We start from the raw sequence: 16,469 nt of genomic DNA on the forward strand, positions 1-16,469 counted from the left end.
AGATAATTTCAGCACTATGTGTTTTAAGTGATAAAGAGGTTTGAATTGAGTGTTGTGGAAAAAGATAAAGATGGGGCTAATTCTCTGGGATATTTAGAAAAGACTGGTGGAAAAGATGATGCTTGAGTGGATCTAAAAAGAATAACATGATTTCGTCAATTTTTTTGTTGTTGGTAGGTAAGTTGATTGGGAGGTTGTAGCATTGGGTATAGGAGAAAGGCACATTTTATGCCAACACAAGGGATTATGAAAGAGTGTTGTGTTCAGGAAATGGCAACTACAGTATAGAATATAGTTATGGGTATAAAGTTATAATGATTAAAACAGTGTGATATTTAGATAGAAAAATAAGTGGAATAGAATATGAAGCCTGGAAACAGATCTATGCATATCAAAATGTACCATATAAGAGAGGAGACATTGTAAACCAGTGAGGACTATTCATTAGTAGACTATTCAGTAAATATTGGAAAGATTGGTTCTTCACATGGAAACTGAGTTTAATCACAAAAAAACAAAAAACGAAAAACTGAGACACACCCAAATTGAAGGATAAATTTACAGAATAATTGGTTTGTAATCATCAAAAGTGTCCACTTCGTGAAGGTCAAAAGAAAGGTTGAGAAACTTTCAGACTGAAGGAGACTAAAGAGACAACTAAATACAATGTATGATATGGATCTGGATTCTTCTTTTATACATTGTTGAGATAATTAGTGAAATTTAAATGTAAGTTATTATTGCATAGATATGATGTATCAGTGTTAATTTCCTGGTTTTCTTGGTTGTATTGTGGTCTGTAGGACAGTGTCCTTGTTTGTAGAATATATGTACAGATGTGTTTGGAGATGATGTGGTATCATTTTGATGACTCTGGACTCAGATGGTTCAGATAAAAACTGCTTTTTACCTTTTCTGTACATTAGAGATTGTTTTTTAAAATTGTGTAAAAAATTAAAATGTTCTCATCAAAATAAAATGAAAAGTCAATTCATAATCTAGGAGAAGATATTTCCAGTACATATATCTGAAAATTGACTACTATCCAGAATATATAAAGAACTGCTACAGTCTGTGCCTTTTAGTTGAAGTGTTAGACCATTTACTTTTAATGTAATTATTGATATGAGTGTGTTTATGTCTGCATCTTGTGTTTTGTTTTTTGTTTGTCCCATCTGTTTCTGTTCCTTTTTTCCTTTTTGAAGCTTTCCTTCAGATTAATTGAATATTTTTTTATGAGTAGAAACTGAAATTTTTTTAGCAAGCCTATTGGAGATGAGCTTTTAATTGCATATTTCTTGTAACTGTAAATCTGGAAGAGAGAATTAAACTCTAGATATTTGAGATGGTAGGATGAAGAAAAACTAAATAAGGGAATTAATTGGTATCTGGAATATAGAGATACTACATGGAGGGCAAGTCGTTTTCTAACTTTATTATTAAAAGAAAAAGAAATAAAACTACCTTAAGTTGTTTAGGTTAATTAGATATAAACTATAAAGTTGGGAGAAACAACTAAGGAAGACGTAGGATTCTCTTTTTTGTAATTACTTTTAGACACTATATAATTATTCTCTGTTTGTAGGTGTAGGGAGACAAAGTTCACCTGAAGAGTATAATGCCTCACATTTGTAATAGTGTAACTTTTTTTAAAAACAGAAATTACCTTTCTATTAAATGCATAACCTTTATTAAATTCATCCTTTTTTGTGTGTTTTAAACTGTTTACTTTCTCTTTTTTCTATCATAGCTTGAAATTTTGACAAACTTGGCAAATGAAGCCAACATATCAACTCTTCTTCGAGAATTTCAGGTTTGTGTACAGTGCTAATTATACAATAACTTCTAAAGCATCTGTTCAGTTTAAAGTAAGATATATATCTTTCTCAGTTTAGATATGTGTAATTGTATAAATAAAACAGTGATTTGGGGCAAGATTGACAACTAATAAATTTATAAATTTTCAAGAATAAACATTAACTACAAATCTAAAATTTAAGGGAAATGGAATGGTAGTCCCTTTCATGTTTTCATATCATAGAATTTGAGAGACTGGTTTATAACTCCTTGTTTGAAAATAAGTCACTGTAACGATTCTATCTTTTTGTGCTGTCATCATCAATAGTCCATGCTATACGCTATACTCATGAAAATGGCTTCACTTCTTACATGGTTGTCCCTATTTGATTGGCCTACTACTGTTTCAGACATTGTCCTCTTAGCTTCATGTATAGCTCCAAAAAATTGGTTTAAAATTGGCCTCATCATGATTTTTTAAATTGTTGTTAATGTTTTGTTTTGCTGTATTTTTTAAATCATGTGTGCTGTTGGATGAGATGCTTCCCAGCTACACATCCCCCCAAAATACTAAAAAGTTACCTCATGGATCTTATGCCCTTTATGATGAAAGGGTTAGCTCTGAAGACTTAGTGGTGGAGCACAGTAATAGAAAACCTCATATCAGTAGTACGGGTTTTACATCTCATCAGCAGTTTTCTTAGCAAAAGTATACCACATGCTACACACGAATCACAAAATTGTTGTCAACTCCCAGCTTTTATAGATTTAACGTATTTTGTTGCCATAGTCATTCTATATGCCTGCATTAAATTTCTTTTTAGCCATATAGACATTGTATTTCTTTTTAACTGTGTGATCTTACACTTTTAACAGGGGTAGTAGAATATTATAACATATTCATGCTTTATAATTTTGTAACTGAATTACTATACTTTCATGCTATATATTTTTCTAGAAAAAGTCCTTGTAAAATTAGGATATCTGCTCATCTTATATTTACATACCAGAAAATATAGTATCTCAAGTTCTTATCTAGTAATCTGTGGTATAGAACATTGCTTAAATTTGACTTTATTTTAAAGTTTTTGTCTTTGTGTTTGCAGTTTTTGCTTTTCCTCTTATCATGTGTAATCTGTGTAATCTGTTTGGGGGTCCTTTTGCTGTCTATTTTCTGCTTATGTCAGGGTTACTGGGGTTGTAGGGAAGGAGTCTCAGGTAATTTTATGGCATTATTTACCTGTTTCAGGATATTGGTGATCTAGTCATTTCATTTAATATCAGGATGTTTAGTAAGGTCCATTGTTTAGTCAGACTTTTTAATATATTCTTTCTTCATGTATCCTTTTTTATCACTGTCTATATTTTACCTTATTTCTGTGTTTATGGGTTATGTTCATAGATGTGTACAGTTTATTCATAACTTTTTGAGAAAATAGACAACTTTTCTAAAGACTCAGTTTTTTGTAACTGAGGAAATTAGGTAATCAACTGGGAAATGGTTTTAAATACAGTTGATCTTTCCTACATGGAACTAAGAGAGTTTAATTTGTTTAATTTATTTCCTCAACATTTAATCGGGTTTTGGTACCATTTTCACTAAATTTGTGTGTCTTTTAGATATTCTTGGATTTTCTCCTCCATTTGCCATTTAGGCACCATTTAAATGCATATCCTGTTTTGCATGTTAGATGAACGTGGTGTTAATTCTACATTATGTACTTGTTGTTTGAGGTTGGGAATCAGTTTTTAAAATTTCAGTTGAAAATGGGATTTTAAATTCCATTTATATGTAATGTATATAAATATGCATATTTATTAAAAATACATTTGTTTCTGTATACAATAAAAGCTTAGTTTTTAAATTAGGAAAGTTATAACCAAAGTGAAATTCTTTAGGTCTGTAATAAATAAGTGATTAATTTCTTTTAAAGTTTATATAAATATATGGTTTACAGTGTATTTTTAAAGCATTCTTTTCAAGAAAATCTTTTTCAAAAGTGTGGTGTTTTATTTTGTTGCAAATCAAGTATTTATAAAGTCTTTATTGGAATGCTACTCACTGTAGCTGTTGCAGTTTACTACCATTCAGATACCATTTTGAAAGTATAAAATGTTTATCAATGGCATATTGATCCTTTTCCTCCTCTTCTCCCAATTTTTAGCTTTAGTATCTCTGAAAAAGCAACCCTTTTTTCATAGATTCACAGATGCTGCTGGTTAAATGAACTGAAACCTCCAAAGAGAGGGTTCTCATCATCTCTTTCAACCTTGCACTTAAACTAATTGCTGTCCTTGGGTGACTGCTCCCCACTATCTCTTCTGGAGTCACAAGCCACTGTAGCCACAGGTGAATGAACCTGGCTTGAAAATGTGCCTCTTCTGTAGCCACATTCTTTAAGTGAAAAAACAGAACTAAATTAATTCAGGAGTTGGACCTCTTGTTATGCCTTTAGATGAGAAGATTATGTATTCTAGAATTCTTATATTCTGACAGAGCTTAATATATTAGGGATTTTTTTGTTCACTTGAGAGTGCCAATGTATGAACTAACTGAGATAATTTTTTAGACCTATGTGAAAAGCCAGGATAAACAGTTTGCAGCAGCCACTATTCAGACTATAGGCAGATGTGCCACCAACATCTCAGAAGTCACTGACACATGCCTTACTGGCCTGGTGTGTCTGCTGTCCAACAGGGATGGTAAGTTGACAGCTTCATTTTATTTTCAAATAATTTCTCATTTCAATATTCTTGGTATGATCTACAGATTGTAACTTCTTTTTTAGTATTGCATTTTAGTTTTTCCTGTATGTCAGTAGCATGGTTACAATGAATAGTACCATTTTATCTTTGAAATACACACACGCACACACACACACACACAATTTTTTTTGTTGTTTTAGTAAATTAGATAATTAACTTACAAACAGAATTTTCTTGCCTGACCAGAACTAAGAAAGTATAATTTGTTTATTTTATTTCTTCACAATTTAATCACCTTCATTGCACCCTTTCCACAAAGGTTCTGTTTTACTGCTTTTTAATGACATATGTCATGTATAATATTGGTTCACCTGCAGAGGGTGCTAAAAGCAGGCAAATGACTTTACAACATGAGAAGTTATAAAGACTAGATCAAAAAAATATGTAAATGTGTAACTTCAAAGTTTTTTTTCCAGAAAGTCACTTAATAATTTTATATTCAAGATTAATTAGATTTAAAAGTCATCAGTTTGGAACAGCTTCATGTTTTTAAGCCAAACAGTGTCTAAACATTTTGTAAAACTGGATAGGTAATATCCAGTAAAGTACATAATCTAGATTTCATACTTTCTGTGGTAAATGTCTGTTATTTCTATGCTATGGCTTTAGAATAAATGAGACCTTTTGAAGAAAGAAAGAAAAATGATTCAGCTTTCACCTTTAAAATAATTTATTTAATTAAAATGAGATTAAAACAAGGGATTTTTTTTTTTAGGAAAAGCATAATTTCCTGTGTAAAATTATTGAAATTATTTGTGGAATTCTAAATATAATTATGTCATATCTAGACCCAGGCATATATGACATAGCAACCATAAGGTGAAACATAACAAAATTGATTACTTTTTATATTTTATTTGAAAAGTAACTTTTTACTATGTTACGCCTAATTGTCTTTTCTCAGATGTAGATCTCTAGAAAGCTGTAACATTATTGTAAATACTTCTAATGAAAAAAAATTCAAAACAAAATTTATCCCCAAATAAGAATGATCTTTCCTATAAGCATAAAATTATAAATTTTAACCTGTAAATTCAAGATATTATGACGGATAGAACATTTTTCTATATGCAGTATTGTAACTTCAAATAAGTGGCAAGAAAAATTATCAAGGAAATAGATTAAAAAAAAAATTGACTGTAGAAGGTAACTACAGAGGATAGGGTGCTAAATGTCATCCATTTTTATCTATTTCTACTTTTAACAATAACATCCTTTTTGTCTCTATTTCTATGTCACACTTTAAAATGTGAGTTAAAAAATATGTTTTCATTTTCCTATGTCTTTAATAATGACTTTCTATTTGATCAAACAAGACACACTTCAATTTGATTGCATACAAAAAGCACCACAAATCAGTTAGAATACTGGCTAGTTCTTTCAAATACAAAATGGATCTAAGGTTTGTCAGTTTTATATTTTGACCACTTTTTCTCATGTGAAATTTTCAATCTGGATTTTAAAGCAGTTGTTTCTACTTAGGCTTTCTAACACATTAATTTCTCAAAACCTATTTTTTATTGACTTTGATTTAAAAGATGAATATTCTGTACCCCTGTAGTACTTTTTTCTTTTTAGCAAGCTTTTCTTTTATCTATTTAAAAAAAATTTTTATTTTATATTGCCGTATAGTTGATTTACAATGTTATGTTTGTTTCAGGTGTACAGCAAAGTGATCCAGTTATACATATACATATATTTATTCTTTTTCAGATTCTTTTCCCATTTAGGCTGTTACAGAATATTAAGTAGAGTTCCCTGTGCTATACAGTAGGTCCTTGTTGATTATCTATTTTATTTATAGTTATGTGTATATGTTAATCCCAAACTCTTAATTTTTTATTGACTTTGATTTAGAAGATGAATATCCTATACCCTGTAGTACTTTTAAGGGAAGAATAGATCATTTTATAATTAGTCAATGGGAAACTAATATAATTTATAATCACTCTTCAAGGTAGATTTACTCATTTAAACTCTGACATTTTAATGTTCAGGCTTTTGTTTTTGGTAAATCAAAACTCTGTTTATAACTGTGGATTTTTTTTCTGCTTTGAATATTAAGAAATTTAAATTGTATTTTTCAGGTTCTGATTTCACAATCATCATTTGCCTGATTCTTTAACTGTTTATCATATGTGCTTCACTTTCATAGTTTGGAAACTGGCTTAGTGACATTAAAGAACGTAATAATATTTTTAACTTAAAATGGTCAATTGTTACAACAGAGCCCCTTTCTCTTCCTATTGAAACATCTGTTTTTAGGAATAAATGCTGTGAATGAGGCCTCAGTTTCTTTAAAATCTGTAAGATCTTTTGGCCCTCTAAGGGTCTATGACTCTTTGATTTTATATTAGTATGAATACCTCATCATCTTTTTAGATAATGTATCTTACAACCCCAGGGACAGCACTGAGACTCCATTGTTTTTACATATATTTAATATATTCTTCTTGACCTGTAGGGTTTTTGTTGTTGTTGTCTTCTTCCTTCTTGGCTTGGACAGGACTTCTAGGCAGACTTGAAGGTTGCCCTAAAATAGTCCATTATCACTATGTAAGTTTCACTGATAAACAAATTTCTTAAAGACCTTAAGGAGAAATCTGCATTTCACTTGACTTAGGATAATTTAATTCCTCAGTTAATTTTCTTTAGGTAATATATTAGCAAAATTTGCTTGTCTGAATAACCTTCTTACCATCTACTGTAAACTAAAAGAATTGGGGCAAAAGACTATTTTTTGTTTTGTTTGTTTTATATAATAGAATAGGCATTTGTTGAAAAGTCGAATCAGTTGAGGTATTTAGTATGTGTAGAATAGATGAATAAGATATTCATCAGCCTATAGAAAGTTTTTGCCCATAAGGAGCTCACAGCCTAATGGAGGGAGGCAATAATAAACAAGTGTACTACAGTCTTCCTGTGTATTGACCACTTACTCAATTGCCAGCTGTCTGCTCTCATGCAGAACTAGACTACCTATTTTTGAATGTTAATGTTGTCTTGAATAAATTACCCAATCTCCCTGTGCTTCAGATTCCTCATTTGTAAAATGAAGATAATAGTAGGCTGTACTAATCTTGAGAAACTTAAGTGAAATAATCTGGTCACAGAAAGACAAATACTGAATGTTTCTACTTGTATGACGTATTAAGATAGTCAAATTCATAGAATCCAAGGACAGAAAGGTACTTGCCAGGGGCTAGAAGAAAAGGGAAATGGGCAGCTACTAATCAGCAGGGATCAATTTTAGTTAAGGGAGGTGAATAACCTCTGGAGATCTACTGTACAACACTGTACCTGTAGTCAACGGTAATGTATCATATGGTTAAAAATTTGTTAAGAGGGTAGATCTCATGTTAAGTGTTTTTACCAAAATAAAATTAAAATGTTTAAAAATAGTAGGCTATACTTCTTAAAGTGAGGACCATTAAGTTCTGTTGAGGACAAGGAGAAAGCTTGGAAAGGCCCAGAACATAAGATCACTTTGTACTTGTGGTGGAGTACCACTGCAGTGCTGAGGTCTTTGAAAACCAGGAGGTAGCATGAAGGAAAAGTAGGGTGGAATTACCCAAAGGGGATGAGAAGGCACCTGGGTAGGGTAGAATAACACCCTCCCCCTCCAACCCAACGCCTAAGATTTCCAGGTCCTGATGCCTGGAACCTGTGAATATGTTACCTAATGTGGCAAAGGGAACTTTACAGATGTGATTAAGATTCTTGAGATGCAAACAATAAATGCTGGAGAGGGTGTGGAGAAAAGGGAACCATCTTGCACTGTTGGTGGGAATGTAAATTGATACAGCCACTATGGAGAACAGCATGGAGGTTCCTTAAAAAACTAAAAATAGAACTACCATATGACCCAGCAATCCCACTACTGGGCATATACCCTGAGAAAACCATAATTCAAAAAAAGTCGTGTACCACAATGTTCATTGTAGCACTATTTACGATAGCCAGGACATGGAAGCAACCTAAGTGTCCATTGACAGATGAATGGATAAAGAAGATGTGGTATATATATACAATGGAATATTACTCAGCCATAAAAAGAAACGAAATGGAATTATTTGTAGTGAGGTGGATGGACCTAGAGTCTGTTATACAGAGTGAAGTAAGTCAGAAAGAGAAAAACAAATACCGTATGCTAACACATATATATGGAATCTTAAAAAAAAAAAAAAGATTCTGACGAACTTAGGGGCAGGACAGGAATAAAGACGCAGACGTAGAGAATGGACTTGAGGACACAGAGAGGGGGAAGGGTAAGCTGGGACAAAGTGAGAGAGTGGCATGGTCATATATACACTACCAAATGTAAAACAGATAGCTAGTGGGAAGCAGCTGCATGGCACAGGGAGATCAGCTCTGTGCTTTGTGACCACCTGGAGGGGTGGGATAGGGAGACGCAAGAGGGAGGGGATATGGGGATATATGTATACATATAGCTGATTCACTTTGTTATGCAGCAGAAACTAACACATTAGAAAAAAAAAATTCTTGAGATGGAGAGATTATTCATCCAATAATCTTGGACCCAATGTAACCAAGAAAGTCAGATGTCAAAAGCAGAGGCTAGAATGATGTCTTTGCTGGCAGGGGGCCTTGAGCCAAGGAATGTGGGTAGCCTCTAAAATTTTGAAAAGGCAAAGAACAGATTTCCCCTTAGAACCTCTGTGGAGAACTTAGTCCTGTTAACACCTTGATTTTAGCTCCGCAAGACTCGTGTTAACTTCTGGCTCCAGAACTGTAAAATGATAAATTTGTGTTGCTTTAAGCCACTAAGTTTGTGGTAATCTATAACAACAACAATAGGAAACTAAAGTGCCACCAAAGGGTAAATAATGCCAAATTTATTTCAATTATAGCCAACCCTGCCTCTACATGTGGATTATTAAAATTATACAACTTTTTTTTTTTTTTTACTTAGGCTAGTTTTGCAATAATATATTTTAAAAAGATAAATTTTTTACTATGGATTCTTCAAAACCACACTTAACCATACTTTACTTTGCATGGTAATTGCTTACATAACCACTTAATGTTTCCTAGCAGAGTGTAAGTTTGATGAGGGCAGAGTCTCATTCTGATTTGTTTCTGTTTTCCTCATAGCTCCAAGAGGTGGTCTTTATAAAAGTAATACCTGCTCATAGTAACATAGAACATTAGAGATAAAATGGTACATTCTGGTTCTGAGTTTGAATTCTTCAGTGCATTTCTCTTTCATCATCTTTAAGATGATAATAAGATATCTACCATATGTTATTATGAGACTTAAAGAGAAATATATCATTTTGTAAACTGAAACATTAGGAAATATTAATGTATCATTCCCAGGGAGAAAGAGGTGTGTGTGTGTGTGTATATACACACATATATATAATATGAAATACATATGTTTAATAATAATTAGAATGATAAAAAATTTTGCTTATATTCTTAAACGGAGCTAGATAAGAAAATATATTTCAGAGAAAAAGAGTAACAGAACACAAGTCATGGTATATTTCCAGAATAATATTAAAATAAACCTATGTGTTTGCCAGGGGAATCTCTAATATCCATGAATCTCAGTTAATAAAAATGCCAGAATAATAAGTAAAGGCAGTGTTGGTGTATTTCTTTGGCATCAGTAACGTTAGTAATCATTTATATAAGATTCATTCCATTAGGTCAGGTGCTCTTACTAGTTTATGACATTTCTCTACCGGTGCCACTAAAATCGTAACTCTGGACCAGTGATTAGCCTGTGATAACTCAATCTCAGAATCCCAATTTGAGGATCTGCTTCCTAGAGCCACTCCTAGTACCAATTACTATATTAGTTAAGGCCCTGGCAAGAAACAGATGATACACTTAAAAGGGACAATTGAAGAGAATTTAATGAAGGAACTATTTATTTATAAATTGTGGGTGGGATTAAGGGAAACCAGCAAGATATACTGTAACACCCTGGGGCTCGCAGGGTAGCAACGGTGGGAAGCCTTTACCGTATGTAGAATTGAAGGGAAGCGGTTTGAGGAGTCGGGACACTTAACAGACCCTGAAGGAGAGAGCCACTCATAGGAACTGAAACCTTCAATAGAGGAATACTAGCACTGCCAGGGAGGTCTGGCAGGAGAGGGATCCAGGATAATAAATATTCTCTCCTGCCCCCTGATTTCTTGCTGGTGCTTCCTATTGGCTAAACATACCTGTAAGTGAGGGACAAAGGAATCTGGCTGATACAGTCCACAGAAGTCAGCCTCTCAGGGCACAGAGTTGGGCCAAGAAATGCAGAGAGTGGATTCATGCATCAAATGGAAACGGTTTAGCTCACAAGCCCACTCTTTCTGGCTTGAAGTCCATGCTATTTCTATAGTAACACCTTTCCTACTACTAATAATACGTGCTACTCACTTTTCTAGACATACCACTTAAAGAATTTTTTTAAAGTTTGCTATTTTCTTTAGAATTGAAAAAATGTTATGTAGATTCTAAGTATTTGATTACCACTATATAACTGCTAGGAATCAAAGAACAGTATTTGAGAGCTGTGATTAAAAGCCAAAGACAGTTGAACATTATGGTGATTGCGTAATCTAACCTCACTTTGCTTTTCTGAATTAAAGAAGCAGAGGTTAGAAAGGGATATCAGAAGCTAGGAGACAACAACAGAAGTTAGAAATTAAAGTATACTCTCCTACTTTAGATGAAGGTTCACCCCCCCAAATTTAGATGTACACTCATGGTTATAGTTTTCACCTAGTCATTTAAGACATGTAGAATGTTTTGCTAATTTAAATTTACGTTTTACCAAGAATAATGAGTTTGAATTGAATTATACATATTTAATATGCATAATGTGAATTTTTTTTCAGAAATAGTTGTTGCTGAAAGTGTGGTTGTTATTAAGAAATTACTGCAAATGCAACCCGTACAACATGGTGAAATTATTAAACATATGGCCAAACTCTTGGACAGTATCACTGTGAGTACCAATTAAGAGATCTTTGCTTTTAGTACCAATTCAGCCGAATTTTATTCAGTAAATTATAGTTTTATTAAAATAAACAGATATACTGAAGTATAATGGTGAAGAGAGCTGAACTCTCCTTGTTCTAAGATTCCACACTGTTGTGGAAGGGAATCACAAATCTGAAAAAAGGGAAGGATACAATAAATACTGCAGTATTGGCTTGGAATTGGAGGTATCAATGTGAACTTCATGGGTTTTTATATAGAGAGCTAGATGTGTTGGAGTGTATATGCATGTATGTGTGTGTCTATACACATTTGTATGTATACATATGAATTCGTACATGAGTATACAAACATCTGTTTCCTAATGCTGTCCTTTAAGAGGGCCTACATGCAATAATAACCCCAGTACCACTGAGCACACCTAGTGCCCAGATCTTGTTTGTTTTTTTTTTTAATTGAGGTATAATTTCATACCATAAAATTCACCCTTTTAAGTATGTAACTCAGTGGTTTTTGGTATATTCACAAGGTTGTGCAACCATGACCACTCTGTAATTCCAGAACGTTTTCATCATCCCTAAAATCAAGTTCCTAACGTGAAACTCCTGATCCTCCCGTTACTGCAGCCCCTGACAACCACTAATCTACTTTCTGTCGCTGTGGATTTGCTTATTGTGGACATTGCATACAAATGGAATCGTATAATAAGTGGCCTTTTGTGTCTGGCTTTCTTCACTTAGAGTGTTTTCAAGGTTCATGCATGTTATAGAATGTAGTACTGCATCCCCTTTTATGGTAGACTTTGGTTTTTAAATTCCATTCAGCGTTTAAAGGAACCAGGGCTTCTTAGAGAAATGGCTGATTTCTGAGCTAGGGCAAGGAAAGAAGAAGATAATCTTGGAACATCTTGTTGGGCCATAAAAACAAGACAGTGCTCACAGAATGGTAGAGACGTGTCAGAAAGATACAAGAGCCAGCTTAAAGGAACCCCCTACTGGCTAATTTGAGCAACAAAATAAATGATAGTAAAAGGATTATAACCTATTCAATAGGGTAAGAATCTCTGAATCCACACTTGAATGGATGAAGTAATGAATGAGTAAGGAGAAAGGGAAGTTCTTCCTTACAATGCAAAACAACTAATAATTGTAGAAGAACAAAGGATGGAATTAGAATAGCCATCACAACAGTAATTGATTCACATGAGAATCATTAACAAATGCTGAAAACTAGGGGGTGAAAATTTTAGTAACAGGATATTTGCACAGTTTTAAGGTATAAATAACCTCATAAGTTATTCTTAATTTAAAAGAGCAAATTATTGACTTTTGACTTTACAACGGAGAAGCCTAGCAGACACTACCTGAACCAAATGAACATAGTTATCATTGCCAGAAATGGGATTATGTACCTTCTGATAAGATACACCGAACAGAACTCAGCATCAAGTCTGTTGAATTCCTGCCAAAAGTGAATAACTTGAATCTAATCGTGAGACAAAACCAAATGAGGGTATTCTACAAAATAATTGTCTTACAGTCTTTAAATATGCTAATATCATAAAATGGAAAGAAAAACTCAGGAACTTTTGCAGGTTAAAAGAGATTAGAAGGATATGACAACTCTATGTAACATAATTTTGGATTTTCTTTTGCTATAAAGGATTTTATAGGGATAATTGGAAAAATCTCAATAAAATCTTTAGAATAGTTAATAGTATTGGTTCACTGTTCAGTTTCCTGGTTTTTAAATAATTCTACTGTGTTTATTATATAAGAGCATTCATTTTATTAGGAAGTTTATACTGAAGTATTTCAGAGTATTAGGGCATATCTACAACTTTGAGTGATTTGGAAACCAAAATGTGTTTGTATATGTAGAAAGCTAGAGCAAATGTAGTAAAATGTTAACATTTGGGAAATGTGGGTGAAGGGTATTCAGAAATTCTTTTTATTCTTCTTGCAAGTTTTCTATACATCTGAAGTTGTTTAAAAATTACATTAAATTGAAAAATAAATATTAATTTTTACTCTGTCACATTACATGTCCTTACATTAAAATCGCTATACTTCACTTTGCCCATCACTTTGCCCACCAGTATAAAATGGTGAGGGTAAAAGAACCTATGTAATTGAAAGTACTGTGTTAGTTAAGTAATGTAAAGCTCTTAGATCATTGCCTGGCACACAGCACCGCATGTTAGCTGTTATTGTTATTTGTGTCCTATTTCATTCTCTTCTTCCTTTAGAACTAAAGTTTTGGGAAGAATTACCTGAAAAGAATTTTATTTCCTTACCTTCAACTCGTCAACCCATCACAGTCTGATTTTGACTGTCCACCACTCCACTACTGCTTTTGCAAGGTCATTGACTATCTCCTTTTATTAAATCCAGTGGATAATTTGCTGTCCACATCTTTCTTGATCTTTCATTAGCATTTGATTTCACTGACCACTGCTTCACTTTTGAGACACTCTCTCCATTGCTTCTGTCTGGTTTTTCTTCAAACTCTTCTCCATCGTGTTTGTCTTTTACTCTGCCTGTCCCTTGAATGTTGGTTAGTTTGACAGCTAATGTTCTATAACTAGAGGGGTTTAGTTTAAGGAGGGGGCAGTATATTACAGTCAGCCCTCATATTCATAAGTTTTGCATCCACAGATTCAACCAACCGGGGATGGAAATTTTGATCCAGGTTGGTTGAATCTGCATATGCAAAACCTGCGACTGTATGTTTTTTGAAAAAAAAAATCTGCGTGTAAGTGGACTCATGCAGCTCAAACCCGTGTTGTGCAAGGGTCACCCTTCTTCCTTGTTTGAAGATGGGGTAATCTATGCTCAGAGTCTGTTCAGAGGGATCATATTTGTATAGTTAAAGGTAATAGATGGCTGGGTTTGGAGCCTACTAGTCAGGACCAATTTTTAATCTCTCTAGTGGCAAAGTTTTCTTTTCTTCAGAGTGTTATTAAAGCTTGCAGGGCAGTTACACATTTATCTTAAAGCTAAGAATAATACTCACGGGGTCACTTAGCATCTGATCTTCTACCACATTCTCACCACTGTTCTTTGTCTTCATATCTACTGTTATTGTTGATTAATCATCAAAGTCAGGACTTATTACAGAGACTGTGTATGAGAGGTTAAGAGAGTGGATTTGAAAACCAGATGAGTTGTGTTCAAGTTTAGTCTCTGCCTTTTACTAGCTTTGTGATCTTAAGCAATACTTGACTTCTCCCTGCTCCAGTTTTCTTCTCTGTAAAATGAGAACCGTAGTACTAATAACTATAGATCTGTTGTGAGGAATAAATGAGTTAACATATTTGAAACACTTAAAACAGAGCTTCGTGTAAGCTGTAATTATGATCATGGCTATATTTAAAGTTTTTGAGGGAGACAGACTTAATGATAAGGTTTGAATTTAGTAAGCATCCTTGTTGCTTCATTTCTATTTTACTAATTTATTTAACATAACTCCTCTAGTGCTAATCATATGCTGGGCACTATTCTAAGCACCTTAAAAATATAAATCATTAATTTTAATAACTCTGAAAGGTAGGTTCTATTCTATATATTTTACATAAAAGAAAACTGAGGCACAGAGAGGTTAAGTAACTTGCCTAAGGTCACATAGCTAGTAGGTCTGCTTTCTTAACCAATACATCATGATATATCTGTTTTCCATTTCTAGTCTCTCTTTTCTGTATTCAATTCACTTGCCTACTCACTGACCTGGCCAGGACTTTATTGTTGTTTCCTTTTGAATCCCCTAAATCATTGAGAAATTAGGCATTAGATTGGTCCATATTTGCCCATATGTGGAATAAATGTTTGACATCATTTGTCAGTGATCTGTTGATGGGAGATAAGAGGGTAAAACCTTTTCCTCAAGTCTACTGAGATAGACATCCAGCATCCCTGTGTACCAAGCATCAAATTTCAGTAGTATTTTTAGTCATTGTAACAATCACAAATACTCCTACAGGTATTTAGATACCTTTTAGACAAGTGTTACATCATCTAGTAAGAACCACTTTTCTAAGCAAGAACTAATGAACCACAGCAGTGAACTCTAGATTGGGGAAATCAAAGAATAGAGATACACAAATATATGTATATATTTATACACATAATTAAAATGTATAAAGATAGACTAGGAATGTCTAACAAAAGTGCTGAGAACTCTTGAAAAAGAAGGGCCATAATCATAATATAAGGGAAATTCTAATAATCTGGAACTAAAAATATTGAACAATCTTAGAAAATCTAGGGGTAGGATGGGATTGGGGCGGAATAAATGTGTTTTGAAGGTCTCATGGGAGGAAGAGAGGAGAGAGAAGTGAAATTATTTTCGTATTCTCATCTTGTGTTTAATAAGTAGTAAGGTGCCCCCCCACCTCCTGGCACACCGGCCTGTCTCCTCTCCCCAGCCCCGACGGGCAGGCGGGCTGCCTGAGGAAGGGAGAGGGTAGGACTGGGCCGGCCTGTGAGCAGACGACAATGCAGAGCTTCTGCACGGCCCCCAGCTGCACGCGGAAGAGCACGCAGTCGGACCTGGCCTTTTTCAGGTTCCCATGGGATCCAGCCAGATGCCAGAAGTTAGTGGAGAATTGTAGGAGAGCCGACTTAGAAGGTAAAACGCCTGATCAACTAATTTAACATTACCAATTGTGTGCCAAACACTTTGAGGCTTATATGATCCGTAGAACTAGTCCTTATAGGGCAGTTCTTCGAGATAATGCAATACCAACAATATTTGATCTTACCAACCATTTGAATAATCCACACAGACACAGAAAAACCGAATAAAAGAATTGAGTGAAGATGAAATCAGGACACTGAAACAGAAGAAAATTGATGAAACTTCTGAACAGGAACCAAAACATAAGGAAACAACAGCAATGCTCAGAACCCCAGTGCAGAAGAAGGGGGTGAAGAGTAGGAGGA

The 16,469-nt window shown here is 33.9% G+C and overlaps 1 protein-coding gene across 1 annotated transcript in view; it reads left to right on the plus strand.

Annotated features, from left to right (window-relative positions):
• AP3B1 (adaptor related protein complex 3 subunit beta 1) overlaps positions 1-16,469 on the plus strand; it is a 271,201-nt gene that overhangs the window by 123,741 nt on the left and 130,991 nt on the right. The window contains exons 12-14 of the mRNA XM_082457114.1: positions 1,751-1,813; positions 4,368-4,500; positions 11,427-11,536. Coding sequence (XP_082313240.1) covers positions 1,751-1,813; positions 4,368-4,500; positions 11,427-11,536 — 306 coding nt within the window. The remainder of the gene's footprint in view (positions 1-1,750; positions 1,814-4,367; positions 4,501-11,426; positions 11,537-16,469) is intronic.

This window comes from Balaenoptera physalus, assembly GCF_965194825.1.
Source record: "Balaenoptera physalus genome assembly, chromosome: 3".
Taxonomy (NCBI): Eukaryota; Metazoa; Chordata; class Mammalia; order Artiodactyla; family Balaenopteridae; genus Balaenoptera; species Balaenoptera physalus.